Source organism: Rissa tridactyla, chromosome 2 (genome assembly GCF_028500815.1).
Source record: "Rissa tridactyla isolate bRisTri1 chromosome 2, bRisTri1.patW.cur.20221130, whole genome shotgun sequence".
Lineage (NCBI taxonomy): Eukaryota > Metazoa > Chordata > Aves > Charadriiformes > Laridae > Rissa > Rissa tridactyla.
This window is the reverse complement of record NC_071467.1, coordinates 100,841,287-100,857,423: the sequence shown is the minus strand read 5'-3', so window position 1 is coordinate 100,857,423 and position 16,137 is coordinate 100,841,287. Positions and strand designations below refer to the sequence as shown.

General features: G+C 39.4%; 1 protein-coding gene across 3 annotated transcripts in view; it reads left to right on the top strand.

Annotated features, from left to right (window-relative positions):
- DCDC2 (doublecortin domain containing 2) overlaps window positions 1-16,137 on the top strand; it is a 70,876-nt gene that overhangs the window by 44,109 nt on the left and 10,630 nt on the right. For all 3 annotated transcript variants that reach the window (XM_054190641.1, XM_054190640.1, XM_054190639.1), the window contains exon 8: window positions 10,170-10,270. In XM_054190641.1, coding sequence (XP_054046616.1) covers window positions 10,170-10,270 — 101 coding nt within the window. The remainder of the gene's footprint in view (window positions 1-10,169; window positions 10,271-16,137) is intronic.

The window sequence follows — 16,137 nt, the reverse complement described above, 5'->3', positions numbered from 1 at the left end:
TCTCAGTTGATAGTGAAATTAGAAATCTAGCTTAGACCAGATGCTGAAGTATTGGATGTATCATGTATGTAATTCCTACCTTGAATTATGGCACTTTCAGTGTTGTTTTAGAGTGAGGAGTCTTATTCTGAAATGGAGATGTATTTCTGGTGGAGAGCTAGAAGCCAACTGCAGGAACACAGTGATAATGATTGCTCCCAGGTACTGTTTTGATCAGTATAGCTCCACTGTCTACTCTGAAGGCTCATTGGAGTTCCTCAGCTGGCTTTGCAGTTTTATTCCAAAAAATTCCTTCAAATTCAAAGGCTTTGGATTGGGTAAAGGAAGCACTTATCACCATCGTACAGTTTTAATTTTATTTTTCCTGATGCACAGTGAAAAAGACTCCCAGTGTTTTAGTTGGCTGCATTTGGCTGTCACTGACATGGGATTAATTTATTTTAATCTGAAACCAATAAACTGTACAGTGAGTTTACACAGGCACATTTTGGAGGGTATGGAAATAGATAAAAAGAAAATATTCATAGTAGAAAATGTATCCCATATTCTTTGCTGTCCTTTTCCCTGCCAATTTAGCTGTTATGTGGAATCTTCTGTTTTTGAGTGCCAGACTGTTTTAAAGTGATTGTTTCCTGGGACTTAACATCTGAAGAATTATGCTCATAGCTTATTTGAAGCTTAACCTAATCTTCCAACACAGTTTAGTTGGGCTAGCCGTGTATTTACTTTCACTGTTTTTTTTTTAATACACTGAGAATTTCACCAGCATGCCATTCGTATTACAACTGATCCATGTCATAATCCTCTCAAATCAAGATGATTAAAGAATTTCTTAGTGTTGAGAGCTCTTTGTGCAAGATTTAAATTCGCCACTTCTTAGAGCAAATCCAGTAGACTGTGAGCTGGTGCTTTGGTTTTTGTAAGCTATAAGGCATGCTATTAATATTATGATTGGACTGTCATTGCACTGGTAGAAATCTAAATAATATTGAATATATTATATGTTACAGTAATTGCAACTGGAAATGTGAGGTTTAAAGCTCAGACTAGTGCGGCTGGTTCAGCACAATTTGGGCTAATGAAAGTGACACCAAAGGCACATTTATTTATCAGCATCTTGGTTTAAGATTTTAAAAAAACCCAGAACACAACACGAAAACCAAACCTACTTATTTCTTGTTTGCACCACGTTCTGTAAAGAGTACACTGTAGGGCAGCGAACAAGAAAGTAGCAAGTTCAGAAGCGTAGTGGAATATTCTTGTAAGGGAGCACCCTCACTTTAGAGCCTGTTCCATTCAAATACAGTAGTTTAATTGTGGTCGCACAGCTTCCAAAGTACACTACTACCTCACCCCCCCAAACTATAAAACAAGCTCTAGAGATAATAGAATATGAAGTTTCAGTTGCCGTTACGATTTGGAAAAGTACTATACTGGAAATGGGCTTAGCCACTCCACAGTTTTTCAATCATTTCAGTTCATGTCAATCATTTTAGCAATCATTTCAGTTTCCTGGGTTTGCTATTGGTTAAAAAAAGGAAGAAAAAGGCCAACCCTTAATTAAAGTGAAAGCTGTACAGAACATCAGGTATGGCAGCCACTCCTGCTATCATGCTCTCAATTGCTTTGAATAAAATTACGAACTTGCCAAAGAGTATAAATGGATTGCTGAATACCAGCTGTGCATTGTGAGCTAAAACTGTTGTTGTCCATGTTTTCCTGCTGACAACTTTTAGGATTAACATACTCTCTGTAGTTAAAACATAGATACATAGATCATACCAGTGCTGTGTTGTCAAAGAAGGCAAAAACTGGGATGAATAGAGACCATCTTGTTTCTTATTTGCAGAGATTTTACAGGACCTGTAGGTTTATTCCTCACATAATATGAGATAAAATCGCAATCTATAGCAAGAAATGAGAACGCTTGTTGCTGTTGGTCTGTATTGTTACAGTGCTGAATCGTGGTAGCCAGAATATACCAATGCCAGGGGGGAACTAAGATGATGGTAAACCTTGCAGCCTCTTTCTTTGAGCACATGATGAGTTTCTTTGGGTTTGCTTTTAGCAAAATGAATGCATTGCAGAGCATAAAACGGGCAAATAGTACTTGGCAGCAGGAAAGCCACGTTGCTTAACTCGCCGCAGGATGGAGCGTAGGTATACTGATGCTCAGTTTGGAATGACTGGATGTTGCAAATGGGCGATTTAGATAGCTTAAAGAACCACTGTCAAAGGTGTTAGCAAAAGCGGTTTTAATATGATGTTGTAAAAGTGCTACTTAACAAAGTTCGATGGCAAAATTCACTCTATTAATTACTGCATGGAAAAAGCATACAAAGGAAAATAGAGTTACACTCGAGTTAGAATGATTCATGGAGAGACCGAGGACGCAAACAGTAAGGGAAGCCCTGCTGTTGAGTTACGAGGTTCAGAAAGGACCCCCTTGCTTTCTAAACTCCTTCTCAGAGAAGAGTCTAGGTGCGGCTGGATCCAGCCTTAGTCCCAGACTTGGTCAACAGTTTATGTATAAAGGATTATATATGCAAAGTTTATGTAATGTTTCATTAGCATCAATTCAGCATGCAATCAAAGTTACCAAGACAAAAATCAAAGTTACCATACTACAGGGTTATGAGCGATATCGGTCACTTAGCAAAGATCTGCCGTTAGTGAAAGGTCTCTCAGCCTTGATGAACAACCTTGAGAGGCATTCCAGCTCAAGGGGAGATCACTGCCACGCAGCCAGGCTGCCTAGCAGGGAGAGCTCAAAGAAGGCTCGCTTAGTCTGTCATAATTATGGGATAGTGGTTGCCTCATAGTTGAATTATATGCGATGGAAAAGGTATGCATGAGATTCCTTGTACCCACAACTTTGTTCCTTCATAAATGAGTCTTGAAAAAGCCATCCGCTATTCATGTGTTAATTGCATGATCAGTGATCCAAGCTCATATGCATCGATGCTGTCTGTGTCACTCTGCTCCTTTGTGGGTTTTCAGGGAACAGATTGAAACTAGAGGAGTTTGTGGCCTGGCTACGACTCAGGCCTTTACCTCCTTTGGACCCTGTACCAAACTAGTGCTAGTTTGGTTAGGGGATCGAGCGCATCCCTCACACTGGACCAGGACAAATGTTTCAGGGCTTTTGCATTTGCTTTGTGACAGTTTAGCCCTTAGGACCCAGCTGTACCCAAGAGAAGGCTGAGTTTTGGAACAGGCATGGAATTAAAAAAAGATGTGGCTGAATGGAAGCTGCTTTATTAATTTCAAAATGCAAATGGTCTTAATGATCTGTCATTTAAATATATAAATGAATAAAATAGATGCTTCGAAACACAGAGAATAAATGAGGTGAATGACCGAAGTAAGGAAAAGGAAGAAAAAACTTTGTATTACGATGTGCAGTCCTTTATTTTTGTAGCTGTTTATGTATAAAGATGACTGAGCTATTGCAGCTGACTAAGGCAGCTTTTCCTTTGCTCTAGCATTACCACATTTCCTACCAGTAAAAGAGACTGCTGCATACAAAGTCAACATCTAGAAGCACCTTTTGCAGTTTCTGTTGAGGTAGTCAGATGACAGGAATCTGTAATGGTGTGAAATCTTATTAGAAATTCAATATTTCCTGAAGAGAGGAACTAATTGCCTAGAAGCTTGAGGCTGCAATAGTATCAGGTGAAGAAAAAAGTGTATTTTTTTTAATATTCCCAACAGTTTCATATATATATATATTGCTACCAGTTTCTTTTTAATTCCATTACTTTTTGATGACAGAAGGCACAGGCATGCCACGGCAGTGGCTTTTTGTTGGAAATGGGCTTTGTACAATTAAAAACCCCTTGAAATTAAAAAAAAAAAACAACAAACAACCAAAAAAAAAGAGAAGAGAAAATTGTGTTGTAGATAGGCATAAATGCACATGTCCTCCCTATTCCTTGTAGCAATCTATTCAATTTAATGAGCCACAGATTTTTTACATTTTGTTTTTAATTTGACTTAATGTTTTTATGAGGCAGCCTCTGTGGTAAGTCACATTAATATTTTTTTTATAGTCACAGTAACTTCCTTGCTTACATACAGAGCTTGCAGTTAGTAAATGCCTCTGATTTCCATAAAATATTCAGGGCAGGCTATTATTACAATGATTTTTTTTATCCCTACTGCTAAACTTCAATCAGTTTAAAATTTGAAATGCATTAATGACTGTATAATGTTGTAATTTGTGCTGCAATAAATGTTTTACAGTTAATGCTGGTTAGGAAAGGAGCTTATACAAGAGCCATTAATTGCTATGCTTAATTATTTAAAATATATATAATTCTTATGAGTTAATTCAATGTGTAACTCAATTACTGTTTAATAAAGTCATATAACTTTCTTGTTTATCAAAGTGTACGAAAGGATTCCAGCTGAAATACTGAATGGCATCAGACAGAAAATGACCTTTGCACTTTAGCCAAGGTTTGCTCAGTTGTATGTGCATCAATTCATTGCATCTTTCTGTACATACTGAACTGACTGAGTGCACAGTACACTGAACATCTGTGTATTGAGACAACTGGTAATACGTATCAGGTGAAATGTTGTTAGTCGAAATGGTGTGGGCATTTATGCATTTGCTGTTGCTGATAATTATTCTGTTCTGTACCTATTTGGAGATTAGCCAGAAGTATAAAACATCTAGAAAATTCCCCTGAATGGTCAGTGGAATCCCTTTCATGCAAATGAATTCTCAGGGGCTGCAAAGCCAGCATAGCTGGCATGGGTAAGGGGACGGGACGCGACAGGACAGAGTAGGTAACTCTGAAGATGAAGATCCTTGGCTATTAAGAGCCATTATGCAAGAAGCATAATTTACAGTCATCTTAATGTTGTCTTAATTTGTATTTGTTTTATTTGTCCATTTGCAACAAAGTCACAGAGGTGAAAAAGTACTGTAGGAATACAGTACCACATTCTCTTATGTTTAGTGAAACCAGCTGAGGACCAAGCCACTTACTTTTGAAATAGACATTGGGCAAGTACGAAATCAGAAACCCCACACCCTATTTATCAGTCATCATCCTTTATAAGGTTCTGATCTAGACCTGAGCACTCTGCCTTTCTCCTACTCATAGCCTCAGGACCTGATTTCCAAAGAGCTAACTAAGCCTTGTGAGAACATCCTCCCTCATGCGATTCACCACTTTTTTCTGCTGAAAATGTTCTCTTGTTCATGCTATTTTTGTGGTTCCATTGCTGCTAGCTGTAGAGGCTAGCCATAACGTAGGTGCCAGTGTTTCAACAGCTGTATCATTTGGCTTTGTTTAGGGCAGGTTGAGTTGGTTCACTGCTTTTTTGAGACAACTAGCTACCTCTCTTCAGCTGAGCTGTTATCAGGCTCTAAGTGTTCCCTTTCCTGGTAACCTTCACAAGGCTTTGGGGAATTCAGAGCTTGAAGCAGTCTAGATCCTATTAAGATTTCATCAATCTTTCTCTCTGTGGGATTACAGAGATGGAGAAGAGGTGAGACAGAGCATAACTCCTGAAAAAGCTCCATAGGAAACCACTTGTGGTTGCAGTTTTCATTCATTCCTTCAGACTAAAGCCAAAAAATGCAGTAAGAATTCTTTTCCCAGACTGTAGAGCCGCTACCTAGAGTCTTACTAAATATTGTTTGTTGTAGGAATAAATAACAATAAGAAATCAAGAAAAATACTTGCCTGACAACAATGAGCATTTTTTCATTGTTGCTTTTTGCTGCACCTTTGTCACAAATGAATGTGTGGGAGCATCTGAACAAAGAAATTCAATTGCAGACGGGTATTGGTAAAACAACATTCCTCTTCTCAGGGTTTCCTGAAGGAGGGTTACTTTAAGAAGCTTAAATTGGCATGGGTACCTGCTAGCTTGTTCTTTTCTCCCCTTTCATTCTTTCAAGCTTCAGCTCTTCCACTGCAGGTAACACATTCTTTCTGCCTGTCTGCCAGTGTGCTGGACCCCATTTCTTTCCCTAATTTCCACCCGTGTTTCCTCATCGTTCTATTTGCTCTTGCACCGTTCCTCGTTCCACACATTCCTTTTAACATTACTGTTGCCTCGTCATCTCCATGTCCATATCCTCCAGCCTCTGCATATCCTCTCTCTCCAGTTGTCTCCTCCTCTTGAATGCCTTTTCCCTCTTGTGATCTGTTCTTTGCCCTTCTGCGGGTTCTTCTTTCACCTTCTTGCCTGAATTACTGAACATGACTCTGCTTTAAAATAATCAGAAATTATGAGAAACGTTTGTTTAGATTACCTCACTTCTCTTTGTACAGGGTATAGAAAATAGTGGCAATTTTTAGCTCAAGACAGTCTGTTTTCACACAGTGATTGTCACAACCTGAAAAATTTCTAGTCTCTTCTGGTTGTCTGGACACCATGGAAAAATACTCTTTCAGATGATCAGGAGAGTCTCAGTAGTATTTTGCTTGGTCTGTTGACAGAAGCAGCACTTACGGTGGTATGGAGAACTGAGAACCTAACTGAAATAAATCCATGGATTTAAACTTGTCAGCAAAGCTGTAGGGAGACATTTTGGAGCTCCAAGTGCCCTTGAATCTTTCTGCCATCTTATTCTACTCAAGTTGGAGCAAATGGGTAGAGCATGCCACAGTTTGACTGTAAGGCTTGGACCTACCTTCCTTTCTTACCTCCTTTTAGAACTCTTCTCCAATGTTGCCATGACCTGACTGTGTCCAGTTCTCAATTAGTTTGAGGTACAGAAAGTCAGAACTAGCTCTTGTATGAGGAGCACGTTTAATCTACAGTATTTTATGGACCATTTGGGGTAGGCATAAATGTTCCACCTAATGGAAGTGCTGGGAATTCTCCTTTCAGTAAAATACACTACTTATTTCTAACTTCAGTACAGATTGCAATGTAAGCCCATAACAATATAGAATGAAGACTTGCAAAAATGTTTTTTCATGTAATTTATAGCATTTTCTAAAAGGCTTTCTTGTTTTTTCCTCCCTTAGAGATGTGTGTAGAAACTGACTAATGATTCTGAGACAGAGATGTGAAATATTGCATCAATAAGATTTTTTTTTTTTAGGTGCTTTTTTCTCTGAACCAAAAAGCATTTCTGAAATACTACCTATAAAATATGAAGCAAAATTACCTAGCCTAACACATTTTCTTGGGAGGTGCTGAGTAAGTCACAGCACTGATAACAGTGATTAATGTGGTCTACAAACTCCTGCTGACAGGATCTTGACACAGAATCACATAAACAAGTAATACGTTGGCCTTTCACTCATCTGCCTTCTTCCAGATATTTGTAAATTCACATACACAAAGTGTAAGTACTTCTGGCTGAAATAGGGTAGCATCACCAGTAATGTTTACATTTTAAGCTATTTTCTTAATGCTCCATTTAATCAAGTTAATTTTTTGTAAATTATTTTACAATTTTTGCATTTTTTTTTCTCTTTTGGTACCAAAATACAACAGTTTGTGTCCTAATGTAAGATTAATTTAGTTCCTTGCCATTTTCATTGGCCTTTTTTATTTGGTCAAGTGTTACAACTTTCCCATTTTTCAGTTAGTGTCATTTTTTTTCTTCACCTGTTTTGGCACATTTCAGAACTAAGTGGGTTTTCTTTCTTCCCTGACTACTAATGGTATATGTGTTTTGGACATTTGTCTTCCATACTCTCATGTTTGTGCAGAACAAAATAATTCATTTCCCTTTTCTTGTCAATTTTTTATTCCCTTAAAGAATTTTTTCTTTTCCTTTTCTGACAACAAATACTTTCTGCCATCCTTGCAGAAACCAACTAACGATCTATTGTGTTGTATGCATTTGAAATATGCTATTCTTTAGCTACTGGTTTTCTTCAAAGAATATAGTTGTTCTGAAAATGGGATAATTTCCCATTTGACTGAAAACGCTGTCCCTGGAGGTTTTTTGGTGACTTCTGTGGTCACTATTCTTTCCCCTTGCAGCCTGCCACCTAGTTTTGGCATCTTTCACTCTGTGGAAGAGCAGGGATGCTGTTTCACTTTAGAGTGCTTTCTGTGCAAGACAATGAATGGTGGTATCCTTGAGAGATGCTGGAAGGTTGTGCGGACCTCTTTTCAACTAATCTCTTTTCACTTATGACCAGTTTTCTGAGCAGGCACCTCTTTAAAAGTGCTTGGAGTAAATGCCATGGGGAATTCACTTTTTGCTTATTGGAATCCCGCTGTTTCTAGCTTTTTGGATACGCTGCTTTGAATGGGAAAGTTGGTTGCACGATCCAGGTAGAAAATTATTGTCATCTTCCCTCTCCCTCACTCCCTCATGGTTTCATGATTAAGGTTTTTGAAAATACTGCACATCTGTCTCCCTGTGCTCCACCACTCCATGGTTTTATTGCTGAATTTGTCAAAAAAACCCTGTCTCATCAAAGGGGATCTGTAATGAGATATGTACATGTAGATTGTCCAAGATTTACCATACTGCCAGCAAATATTGGGTAGTCCTTAGTTGGTTTCAATGGAACATACTACAACAGATATATTATATTTATTAATCCACAAAAAAAAAATTAAGAAAAGAAAATTATTATTTCCATGCTAAGTACGAAGATGAGACCTTTTTCAAGATGTGTGAGATGTTTAGAGTAAGAATCCAGGCAATGATGCTAAGAACCCTGTGGTATTTCCAACACTGGTATTTTCCGAGGATGAGTAGTATAGATCTTTTGGCAGAATGGGGAGGTTCCAGCGGGACCGATGCTCAAGTATTCAAGCTGCTATGCCCATCAGAAAATCTCTCTCCTAAGATGCAGTCAGCAGTACCACTCTGGAATATCATTGTGGTGTTCCATAGGGTTCCCCATTTCTGCTTCTTCATTTCAAACTATGAGAAGGCTTCCATTTCTGGTGCTCTGGTCAGTGGCCTGCCAGTAGACGTCTAAGGCCATCTGGATGAGCTGGCACCTCCCCTCCAGTTAGCCATTTGCAGTGGTATGGTATGCTTCAGAATTTTGTCCTCAGGGTAAACTCTTTCCTTGGCTCTCGTAGTGATGGGAAAGTAACTGGAAAACTAACTTCCAGAGTAGTCAATGCAGGTGGACTCTGTATTTTTTATGTCTTGGGTTTTTATCCATTATTTTTCCTCGTTCTCAGTGGTGCTGTGAACGGTTCAGTGCTACACTAGGGCTGCTTGGTCAGTTGATATTATCAAGGTCCTTTATTATCCTTTTATGAAGAACTAAGAAGCAGTCCAAAACAGCCCAAATATTCTTTCCTCTTTCTTATTGTAGTTACTTATTATGTTGGATATGAACACATCGGCATAGAACCATCTGCCTTTCCTAGATAGATGGAGAGAGAGAGGGGGAGATGGTTTAGAGTAACCTATGCTTTTAATTTCTGGGCTGTTTTCAGTTTGGGGGGAAGGGAGAGAGGAATGTGTGTCACTTGGAAATTGTTTGTTTTCCGTATGTACCTGTCTTTACTTTCCTAGTTAGCTAATAATGAAAGATCTGTATTAGAAACTTTGAAGATCCCTAGTTATTACTTACACTTGGGGGAAAAAATTTACTCAAACTAAATGGTGTAAAATCTTTGCAAAATCGAATATCATTGTAACCATTAACCTTGTTAGCTAGGACTATGTGCTTTTTTAATGTGAATGTGGAGTTTCAGCTATAATTCTACTTGCACGTGCCCAAGGGTGGGGAGTAGCATTATCCCAACTGTTTCTGTTTCTTTTACTCCTGTCCTTGTTCATCATGTTTATTGTTGATTCAGAGCCTGAGATTTTTTGCTAGATGTGTGTTATAATGCTATTTACTAGAAAGTACAATCATTGACTATAGAAATAGAAGTAATATGTCGTTATTGTAATGTATTAAGTTCAGATTCACTCCTGACCTTTGCCAGAAGTGAAGGAACTTAAGATCCAGGGCTTTGTTCAGTCTCTTTTTCTTTTTCCCCTTCCCCAAATGGCGTAGCATGTAAGTATTTGTTATTAAAAAGGAAAGGAAAACAAGTTTACAATAATGGGAGATTGAAAACTTCATTATAAGAACTGTATAGGCAATGGTGGGTCAGCTCAGAAACCTGCTGTCGGAAACAAAATTGAATGCAGTTCTGTAGTTACACCACACAGTGTCACAATTGGGCTTCACTTCCACTCTGTATCTTTCCCATTGCAGGTGAAGATATTTACAAAGACACAGAAGAGGCGTCTGAAATGTGGGGGGCAGCTGAAGTGCAGGAAGATGAAGATACTCGTGTAGAAGTTCCACTGGACCAGGTATTGGTCGAGCTTTAAATCAATAGCTTTTTTTTTTTTAGGATCACAGGTTGTGTGCGTTGCTTTCTTTCCCCAAGTTCTTTCAAGTGTACAGCATAATTCTTTGGGGATGATTGTAACAACTCAAAGAAATGGGTTCTTTTATGGGAGCTTTAGCAAATCTTCCTCTCTCTGTTAATGTGTCAAATATCAGTTACCTTTTCATCAGCTTCAGAACTGCTCTGAGAGCCCTTATAGGCCATTAGATAAGAATCAGGACTCCCTGCTGTCACAACCTACCAAATAGATCCACCTGGATTGCAGTTCCTTTATACTGGTGGAGCAATGTAAAGGGACTACGGCACAGAATCCAGGTCAGAATTCCTGCAGTCCTGAACCACAAACAGGCATGGGTTTATCTGTTTTTTATTAAAGCTGCCAGCACTTTCTTCTCTTGGAAAAACACAGTACTTAGTTGGCCAACTTTTTAATTGTAAGACTTACGTGCAATAAATAGTCAATTGCTCACAAGACAGTCCTTTTTTTCGTCTTACGTGTTTGTAGGAATTTGTGGCCAGTCCACAAGGTGTTGCATTGTGATTCTGGTGTCTGTTGATACTGGCTTGGCACCAGCCACCTAGGCCAGAAGATAATATTTCTGATCCATGCTGCAGTGTAAGGGATCACTGTTTACCCAATAGATTTCTCAGGCAAAAAATCATCTCATCAACGTAAGGGATTCTTGGGCATTTTTCTGACTTCCTGGTGGTCAGCTCAGTGACCTCAATGTGAGATTGTAAACAAATGGGAGGGAGATAAAAATAGCTTTTTGTAAATACACTTTGATTACGCAGGACAACATGATAGAGCACAATCTGGGAGATTTCTGGAGTGTGTTGGAGACAATTTTTTGGTGTAGGTAGCGGGATACACAATTAGGAGAGGCATTCTGCTGGATTTGCTACTCATGAATAAAGAGGAACTGGTTGGGGATGTGATAACGGCAGTCTTAGTTGCGGTGGCCGTGAGATGATAGGGTTTAAGAAAGTAGAGATGGCAAATAAGAGAATAAAAATCCTGGCATTCAGGAGAGTGGACTTTGGCTTGTTTGGGAAACTGGCAGGCAGGATCTTGTGCAAGGCTGCCCTGAAGTGAAGAGGAACACAGAAGATCTGGTTGATCTCCAAGGGCATCTGCCTCAAAGCCATGTGGAAGAAAAGAAGCGGGCATAGCAGGAGGCCGATTTGAACAGAGCACTCCTGACCTCATACTAAAAGAGGCAGAGTGTGGTAGGTAGAAGAAGGGATGAACTGCTAAGGAGCAGTATAGAGACATTGCCTGAAAATGCAGGGATGGAACTGGGAAAGCCAAAGCTTGTCGAGAAATGGAAATTGATGCATGTGATTGGGAATAACCAACGTGGATTTACTATGGGCGAATCATACTTAACCTACCTCTTTGCCTCAGTGATGAAAGACCTGGCTCTGTGAATGAAGGGAGAACAGTTATTGCCATTTCTCTTGCTTTCAGCATAGGCTTCCATATTTGCAGGAGAAATTGGAAGAAGTGTGGTATATATGAGGAGGAAGATACCCTTAGGGAAGGTAGGGACTGGATTTACGGGCTACAAAGTGGATGAAAAACTGGCTCATTTGGTGGGACTTAAAAGGTCAATTTGTTGAAATTTAACTGGCACCTATTTACGGATGGTGGTTCTCAGGGTTTGATACTGGATCTGATACTTTCTAGTATGTTCATTGGTAACATGGATGATGGCATAGGATGCAGCCTTATCCGGGCCTGGTAGTAAAGCCAAACTGTCATTGTTGGGGGATATGCAGGGCTGCCTTTCAGAACAATCTCAACAGCTTGAAGGAATGGGCTGACTCAAGCCCCGTGAAGTTCAACAAAGAGAAATATGAAGTTGGGCACCTGGAATGCAGTAACTGTCTTGGTACAGTCTGGGCACAGGCAGGCTAAGAAGCAACGACAGAAAGGACCATGCAGCTCCTGTGGCTAGCAAATTGATGAGTCAGCAGTGCTCCCTTTTAGTGATGAGGCTGACTGTACAAGCTGGGCTAGTAAAAGCACAGGCAGCACATCAAGGGAACGTCATCTTCCTTGACTTGGCATCTCTGAGGTTGCATCTAGAATATTTTGTCCAGTTTTGAGTCCTTCCCCATACAAAAGAGATATTCACCAATGGGAGAGAGTCAGCAACACACTAAAAACTTTATGGAGCTAGGGCTTATGACACAAGGAGAAGCTTAGGGTACTGGGTTGGTTTCACCATAAAGGCTAAGAAGGAGAAGGCAGATCAAACTGCTGTCTTCAGCTGCAGATGGAGTAACAAAGATGGAGCCAGGCTTTTCTCTGTGTTGCACAGCAAAAGGATGACGCAATGGTCAAAAGTTGCAGCAATAAAAATTCTAATTGGACATAAGAAAAATGTTTTCAACATTGAGAACTGCAAGCGCTTTCCTGTCCAGAGTGGGTGGGGAATCTTTGTGTTTGGTGATATTTAAAACTAAACCAGACAGGGCCTCAAACAACTTATTTTTACTTTGAAGCGGGGCGCTGACCTAGATGGTCTCTAGTGCAGTGGTATTGAAAGTGGAGTGTGCACAGCCCAAGGACTGTGGAAGACAATCCACTGGGGTGCGAGAAGAAAATGTTAGAACTTCAGTAGTATGTGTATATAATTTATAAATAAATAAATATACATATACTGGGGATTCGTGCTCAAAAAGTTTTTACCAATAGGGGTGTGTGACCAAAACGGTTTGCAGACCACTGCCCTAGAGGTCTCTTCTAACATAACTTTTCTGTGATTCTGTATTGGTTCATCTTTGATTATTTCAGTCCTATAATCAACTTTTTTTTAGTAAGCTTTGTTTTTTTCTGCTTACTATTTATTTGGCTGATTTTTTTCAATTTATTTGAAAAATAAATATACATGTATATACATTTTGGTTGTGTTCTGCTTTTAAAAAATGCCTGAGGGGAAAATAGGAGTTTTATGACCTTATATTTTGTGTATCAATTTCTGCCTGCATTACTAATCTGTACGTTAACAAAAGCCACGTATGAAGTAGCCATTTTGAAGAACAGCACCATAGCATCTGAAAAAAAATCTGGATCTCTAAATTTTATTTTAGGCTGCTGTTTCTAAGAAGGAACATTCTCAGTGATTTATTAACTTTAGTGGGAAGGAGTGTTGCTCAGCTGTTTTATCGACATTGATCTTGAAGATGCGTGAATCACGTGATTGAAAGAGGCAAGAGTATGACTGTTCTGGTCCCTGATGTAAGGAATGCTACAGCTGTGCCTTTTCACAGCGAATACCTGCCCTGGCCTCAGAGACTCATGTGCTAAACACCATTCGGCTCATCAGCCCTGTTAATTGCAGTTGTCCTTGTGAGGTGTTGTGATAATTAGGATGTGTTGGGTTGTACTGATAGTACCGACATTGGGCAAGAACATGCTTCCTCTCGTCTTAATCTTTGTTTCTTATGACATCCTGAAGTATATCCTGCCCTGGTCTTGACAGTGTAATAATCAAATTGAGAAATTATTAGCCTGTTTATTGGCCTCTGAAGGTGTGTAAAGAATTCCTCTGGGTAGTGTAAAGCACTTGACAGCGTAAATTGGGTTGTCAGGTCTAGTTTTTAGGCTGACTGCAATTCATATGAAATCCAAGAGCCCTGAAGGCGGCTGCCTTACTTGTCCATGGAGATCCTACAGCGCAAGCAACAGCTCTGCCCATTCTGCCATGTGTCTCACCTCTTCGCCTCATCCAAAGGATGGTGACCATCACTAGTGGCAGGGAGAATAGTTAACTCTCCACTACTGCTTCTGTACTTGGCTGCAGTAGCGGCAGTTGTTGATACAGTTGCCAGTCAACATGGGATGTGCTGGCAAGCTTGCAACTCCAGGAACTTGCTTGTTACCTCTAAGCTCATGTACCAAGACCCATGCGTTGTCCTCAGATGGAAATATTTTTCAGTTGCTGCATGGACAAGGAACTGGAAACAGGTGTGTTTGAGGGGGAAAAAAATTTTAAAATATTAGTCATGCACACTATTAATAATCTTCATATTTTCAGAAAAGCCAAGCAAAGTACCAAAATTTATTGCAACTCAAGCCATGGTTTATTTCTCGTTTTAAAACTTCATGTATAGTTTCCTAGGTAATCTGGGAACAAGCCAGGTCCTCTGAGTAGCACTGACTACTTCTTATTCCCGAATAACAGACATTACTCAGACCTTGGAAGCATTTATCATTTTACATGTTCAGGTTCTTATTAATGACCATTTAAAATAATTTTAAATTCTGTGATGTAAAGCTTTATAGCTTTTTCTTATCTGAACTGCAGTTTCTGTTATTGCTAGAAATATGGAAAAGGACAGCCAGCCAGGGCTTGACTATCTTGCATAATACATAAATATTTACATGCCAGCTTTCACTAGAATGCTGACACTTCTGATATGCTATCGTTTCCATCAGCCACAAAAATGAGGTGTTGAAGATAGAGCTTAGTCTTTTTTCTTTTTATGCACCTTCTCTGTCTTGCCATTTGAAGTACACAGTTGAACAAATGCCAGATTAGCCATTAACTAAACTTAGTGTAATACTGGCTAGACACTTGCTGATGTCCTATTCTGTAAGATGCCGTCTGCCAGCTGAGAATGCATTGAAAGAACAGGATTTGCTTTAGACCAGAGTAGCTGACAGTTGTAATTGAACATCAAGGAGGAAAAAATCAGTATTTTGCCTAAAACCAAACCAGACCCTTCTGTTCTATATTCTGTACCAAGACTTCAGCTTCCAAATACAAATTGGATAGTTTCTTCTTGTGACATGCAGGCTTACTCCAATTTGGTTGTTTACATCATTGTGTCAACATCCGTAGGAGCTGATGGCAGACTATGAAATCAATTGTGCAAATAGCGAGGCAACAAGATGGTTTTATTGCAGTTCTTGGTAGGGAAGCAGCAAAACAATGCAAGTTTCTCATTTGAGATGGTAATTAAGTGTGTTACTTTGAGTTTGCTGATAATAATATAAATGTATTACAAGTAACTCTTTCTGAGATAGAAAATTTTCTAACTTTAAAGCTTTCAGAACAAAATACTACTTTTTCTTTAATTTTCTGTAAGCTGTGAAATACAAAAGCAACGGTTGGTAGTAATAGTATTGAAACAACACTGCAAGTTTGCATTGGTTTATCCATTTGCATAAGCATGGTTGTTCTCCTACGCTGAGCCCTTGGGAGGTGGGATGAGCATGAGAGTTATGAGATGTGAAGTTGTCCAGTGCATGATGCCAGACGCATGATGCGCCAGCCTGCTTTACTGTGAGGTATATCATACTGGCTGTTAAGATGTAAATTATGTAGAATGAATCTGTTTGTTGGTTGTTTGGTTTTGGGGTTTTTTTGTTGTTTTCCCCCCTTCTCCCTCCAGATTCAGTATCCCCATCTCCTCCTCTGTTTCTGTGCTTATTTGTAAAAATGATGATAAATTTGTCTAACAGGCACTGATCTGGGTCTTTTTGTAGATGTTCACACTCTTAGTTCTTTCACTGGCCATTTACTTTCCATTATTAGAGACATGTCTGCTGATTAATGCAGTCCTGATGCCACTCATTATTCCCCATTTCCTGGGCAGTGATGTGATGTGAGGTTGTGTGGCTCCCCTAGGTACTCTTTCTGTAGCTGAAGTGTATCATCAGTAGCAGAAAATCTGCACCTTTCGTTTGCAGTTTTCATTATGTTGTGTACAATTTGCTGTAGAGACCCAAGATTCACCTCAGTGAACAGAATAAAATGTTTATCTTCTCTGTTGCTGAAGGCAAAATGTTAAAGCTTACATTGATTCTACATTAAA